Source organism: Panicum virgatum, chromosome 7N, assembly GCF_016808335.1.
Source record: "Panicum virgatum strain AP13 chromosome 7N, P.virgatum_v5, whole genome shotgun sequence".
Classification (NCBI taxonomy): Eukaryota; Viridiplantae; Streptophyta; class Magnoliopsida; order Poales; family Poaceae; genus Panicum; species Panicum virgatum.
The window spans coordinates 30,900,512-30,905,508 of NC_053151.1; the positions used below are offsets into that span (position 1 = coordinate 30,900,512).

The 4,997-nt window shown below is 41.1% G+C and overlaps 1 protein-coding gene across 1 annotated transcript; it reads right to left on the bottom strand.

Moving 5' to 3' along the window:
• Positions 1–440: 440 nt before the first annotated feature.
• LOC120681143 (beta-glucosidase 12-like) lies at positions 441–3,706 on the bottom strand. The gene is made up of 10 exons (XM_039962676.1): positions 3,703–3,706; positions 3,318–3,353; positions 3,125–3,212; positions 2,374–2,629; positions 2,033–2,148; positions 1,721–1,938; positions 1,607–1,638; positions 1,407–1,509; positions 1,026–1,192; positions 441–656 (listed from the first exon to the last, which is right to left on the bottom strand). The coding sequence occupies exons 1-10, from the start codon at positions 3,704–3,706 to the stop codon at positions 543–545; spliced, it is 1,134 nt and encodes a 377-aa protein (XP_039818610.1). The 3' UTR covers positions 441–542.
• Positions 3,707–4,997: the final 1,291 nt, after the last annotated feature.

Sequence of the window (4,997 nt, forward strand, 5' to 3'; positions counted from 1 at the left end):
AGAGGTTTTGCAAGTAGACTTTATTTAGTAGCCCATGCATAGAAGATTCTTTTCTAGCAGAGAATAGCGTAGAAGGAACCAAACAGAGCCAAGAGAGGGAGATCTGAACGTGACTTTGGGGATAAGAAAGTATGGAGCATTTGGATAGGGTTAAGGGTACCACAGTCTTTTCCCATTGCTATGAGTTTTGTTCCATTTTATTTTTATTGTTTTAGTGGGCATCCAACTAACAGTGTTAAAAGTAGAGGTAAACAAAGCTTTTCATTTAAAAAAAAGGGGAGTAAAATCCTATAAAAAAATAAGAGTAAAATCACCATTTAAGATCAAGCAGAGACAAGATCGCCAAATTCCCAATTTATTTCAGCCGAAAGTTGCACGTTTTCTCTGAAAGAAAGCATATGAGCGCTCATCTCCATCTACACACATCAATACACATACAATTGCAACAAAATGTGGACCCTTTTATTGCAGCACACTCTCTCAGGGTAAACATAAATCAACCGCACGGTCCATTTATTTGTCCCAGCACATCTCGCTCATGTTCATTTCTCGAGGAACTTCTTGAACCAGTAAGCAGATTTCTTGGGGTACCGCTTGTACCCATCGTTATAGTCGACGAAGTAGATCCCGAACCGGACCGTGTAGCCGTTCGCCCACTCAAATTATTTGTTTGCTTTGTAGCTTAAATTTGTTCTGTGATGATGACTCATTTGTTCGTGATATTTGTTTTTTATTATATATTTATTCTACACGGTCAAATATTCACGATGTGTAATATTTTATTTGTTGTATAATATTATTTGTTTGTTATGTTTAACTTTTTATTCTTAGAAATATTCATTTATTCATGTTGCTAAAATATTTATTCCCAGTAGCCGAAATTAATTATTAAGTATTAAACAAAACATTTAAAAAAAAATCATGCAAATATAGACAAGCTTGTTTTGAAGATGTTATCATAAAAAAGATAATGATGCAATACAAATTTAATTTGGATATACGGTTGAATATTTATAGCCGTTCGCCCACTCGAAGTTGTCCAGCAGCGACCACGCGAAGTACCCTTTCACGTTTGCCCCCTCCTTTATAGCACTTAGCATGGAGAGGAGGTGCGTGCGATAGTAATATATCCTAGTGTCATCCTTGAGAGCCTCCTTCAGTGGCAGGCTCTTATTGTTTTTTTCATCAACGCCTAGAGTGCAGAAAATGGAAACGTACGTATATGTTCAGGTAGTTTCAGTCCTGTTCTTTAAGTTAATATATAGGAGTAGATCGAGTGTTACTTTTCTCAAGTAGACATGGGAGAAAAACTTATTCAAAGTTTTACTGTAATTCTGACTTGGTTGCAAGATCTTTAAACCGTATTAGCAAGGAATATATAGGATCGATGGTGTCGAGATCTGTACCATTTTCAGTGATGTAGATGGGCGGATTGCCGTAGTACTTTTTGATATACAGCAGCAGATCACGGAACCCTTGAGGGTAGATGTAGAGCCAAGATGAACCGCCCTGCATGTTATATATTCACGGAAATGAATCGTCGCGCATAAAGTGGTGAGGCGAATAAAACTACCACTAGTATTTTCTCAGAATAATCTGGAGTTACCTGAGGGCCTATAGGGACGCCGTTCCGTACACCTATTTATAATTAATTAGAGGGTGTTAACATGGTAAGTGAAGAATAGGAGATTGAACATAGTAGCTAGAGACCCGGACTCACCGGTAAGGTTCGCATGAGAATCAGTGCTGTAGGTCTTGTTAAGACCATTTGATGGAGGGAGCGGGGAAGCATAGTTTGTAGTGTAGTAGTTGAGTCCAATGAAATCGAACGAACCCTTGATCAACTTGGATTGCTCTTCGGTAATCTTCGGCAGGCGATTTCCGACCAATCCTCTCATGCTTGCTGGGTAGTTACCTTTGATAAGAGGGTCCATAAACCTGGATGAACATTAGTAAGATTATTGACACTAGCTAGGTATATATATCTTCTGAACTTTGACTATGAGATTGCATGAGCCACAGACGAACCTACCATCCAAACATGAAGTCTATGGCGCGTCTCGCTGCAGCATCATTCGTTATGGAGCGGTTGTAGGGAAGAAACCAGTGCGAGATTTGAGTTATGCCAATCGTTCCCCCTTGCACGCGCTGCATGAATTCGAGAAGCATTTCTAATTAAGGTTATGCTGTCCGGCCATTTAGGGCTAAATGACTAACTCTAGGATTTTTTAGTTCATCAGTTGATCAAAATTTTCACTTTATTTGTAAAGTGCATCATCACCTGGGGCTCCCAAGCGCCAAGAAGTGACAAATATGGGGCTCCCAACCCAAATTTTCTGCGTAAATAGAACGTGATGGGTGCATGATCATCACCTGGTATTTCTCTCTGTACAACCGAACTGTTTCTGCATGTGCAAGAAGCTGGTGATGGGCCACGATGTAAGGCTCCCTTCCTGAATCCCCAGCACTGCATCTGCCAAAGTCCCATGGCGAGCACCGACCTGGGGCAGCAAAGCCGACTGCGTAGCCCGATGAGCTGAAGGTCCAGGGCTCGTTGAAGGTGATCCAGCGCTTCACTCGATCACCAAACTCCTTGAAGCAGACTTCAGCATAGTCCTTGTAGTCGTTTCTGAGACATTCATTTACAGTCATTTTTAACGTACAGGGACTCAGTAATTTTCAGTATGCATCGAGATATTCGTAAGCGAAACAATAACAAATTGCAGTGGTGACACTACTGAACCTAGAGGAAATTAATTTTTTTTCTTATGCTGATGTTCTAGTTTTGTTGCTTTCAAATGCAATTCATGATAGAGAGGAAGGCGTTGACTTTGTTAGGACACACCATATTTGTTAGTAGTTTTTAATTGCTGTCGTACCATGCGAAGATGTTAACATCACCTTTTTTTGTGGTTAATGGTACGGATTTTGGTACAATTATATCTATATAATAATTTTGAAAGCGGCAGTTTTTTTTTGAATTCCAATGATCTGATTTCGAGAATCAACTAACTAACAAATCCGGTTAAAATAAACAGCTGCAGTGCAGTTAGCAGTCTTCTAACATATTTATTACTGTACGGCAATCTTGTTGCTTTCAAGGTTAACTTAAGCTTTCACTTACGTAATATTGGGGCTAAGAAATCCTTCATATTTATCTTCTAATGCCTGAGGTGTGTCCCAGTGGAAAAGGGTCACATAGGGTTGCATTCCTGCAGATGCACAGGGATTATATCCCAAATAATTATAAGGTGAAATAAAGAATGGAGCTGATCAGACTGCCATCTGCAGATTATTGTAGAAATTGACATGCATACCTTTGGAGAGGAGCTCAATAACGAGCCGAGCTATAACTAGCCGAGCTCAAACGAGCCGAGCTTGCTCGATATCCATCCCTAGCCGAGGCCCGAGTCCAGCTAGCTAGTTCAGCTCGAGCCCTTCCTGGATACTGCGGAGCACGACGTGTGGGACGGCGACCAGAGCAGTAGGCACGCCAACCACCACGCGCCGGCGCCATTCGCGGCGGCGTGGTTCTTTTGTTTTATTTTTAAAATAGGTTTTCTAAGAGCGGTGACTTCCTCGTCCGCTCCTACAAATCGATTTTAGAGGCAGATGAGGAATGATCCCTCCCTACAAATATATTCTAGAAGCGGATGAGGGGTGATGTCTCTGGAAATAAATTTTCAGGGGCGGTTACATTACCCATCTCCAACAAACACCATTTTTAGCTACGAAAAGCAGCAACGGGCCGCCAGTCCACCTCTAGAAATGACATTTCTACCATCCCTAGGAATCCTTTATGTAGTAGTGGATCTCTCCATTCAAGCAAGTCTGATGGCGACCAATCAGATGGCCAATCAGGGATATGGCGGAACAAATGAAGCCACAATTAGTAACGACATTAATTATCTAGTTCGTCGTTCGCCTCAAAAAGAGATTATCTAGCTAGTTCGACACGGCACAAATATAATAACCAAATCTTCAGATTTCACTACGTCATTGTTATCTTGCCGAGGAAGCCCACGCACTCGGCTGCCTTTTGTGATCCAACGTTAATTTGTTTATCTGCCTATCCGGCATGCTGAACAGCTGAAGTCTTTTTAGTTTAATTTATGGTCACAGTGTTTTTCATTTTTAACACTTTGCAATTGACATCATCATAGTTATCTTAGTGTTTGATGGTGGGTCGATCGATCCTGCTAGGTCAAGATTTTGAAATCAAGTGTTATATGGGAATTTTCCATAGGGAGATCATATTCTGCCACTACTTTAAACCATTATTTATTTGCCAATGTAAAAAGAATGTAATGGTACATTGGCCGCAAGAATCGCCACAAATTCAGCAAACCTGCCACTAATCGGACGGTTTAGACTGACAGACGGCTTCAACTCACAGTCGAGTAAAAATCTAATTTTGAGGGTTAAGTTGAGTGGCAAATTTGTAACTCAACCTCCTCTAGTGGCCAATTCAAATTAGCTTGGGTTTAGAGCCGCGGCGAATATTGCTCATTTTATATAAGCCTGTTGACGCAAAAATCAACACACTGGAATCCGAGGGCAAGTGTTCGCCGAGTCACGGAAAAGTCAACCAAGCGTGCCAGTCAATTTTACCTGTAATTGACAAGTGAGAAAACAAAATCAAATTCGAGAGCGTATCAACTGGGATTCCGAATATCTCTCAGGTGGGCGCATCGGCAAACTTTGCCGATACTATAGACGACAAAAAAGATATTAAATGCGAGAGCATAGTGGACGAGCGTATCGGCAGGATCAGCCGATACACTAGGCGACAAAATCGGCCTTTTGGGCAGCCGATCGCGTATGTATGGCAAGATCTAAGCTAAGAATGTGTAACTTAGATGATGCGAAGCTAAAAACAGATCTAAACTGGCTCTTGAGATAACAAAAGTGTCACTCCAAAACCTAAAGCCGATCTAGTATGTTTTAAGATGTGATAATGGTAAAAAAGCATAGGAAAACCTACAAATCTAGCCGAT

Excerpts from the sequence above, each read along its gene's own strand:
- LOC120681143 (XM_039962676.1), bottom strand. Across the intron at positions 1,939-2,032 it reads ATAGACTTCATGTTTGGATG|GTTTATGGACCCTCTTATCA; the intron begins GTAGGTTCGTCT and ends ATGTTCATCCAG. Across the intron at positions 1,193-1,406 it reads CATCTACATCACTGAAAATG|GCGTTGATGAAAAAAACAAT; the intron begins GTACAGATCTCG and ends TCTGCACTCTAG.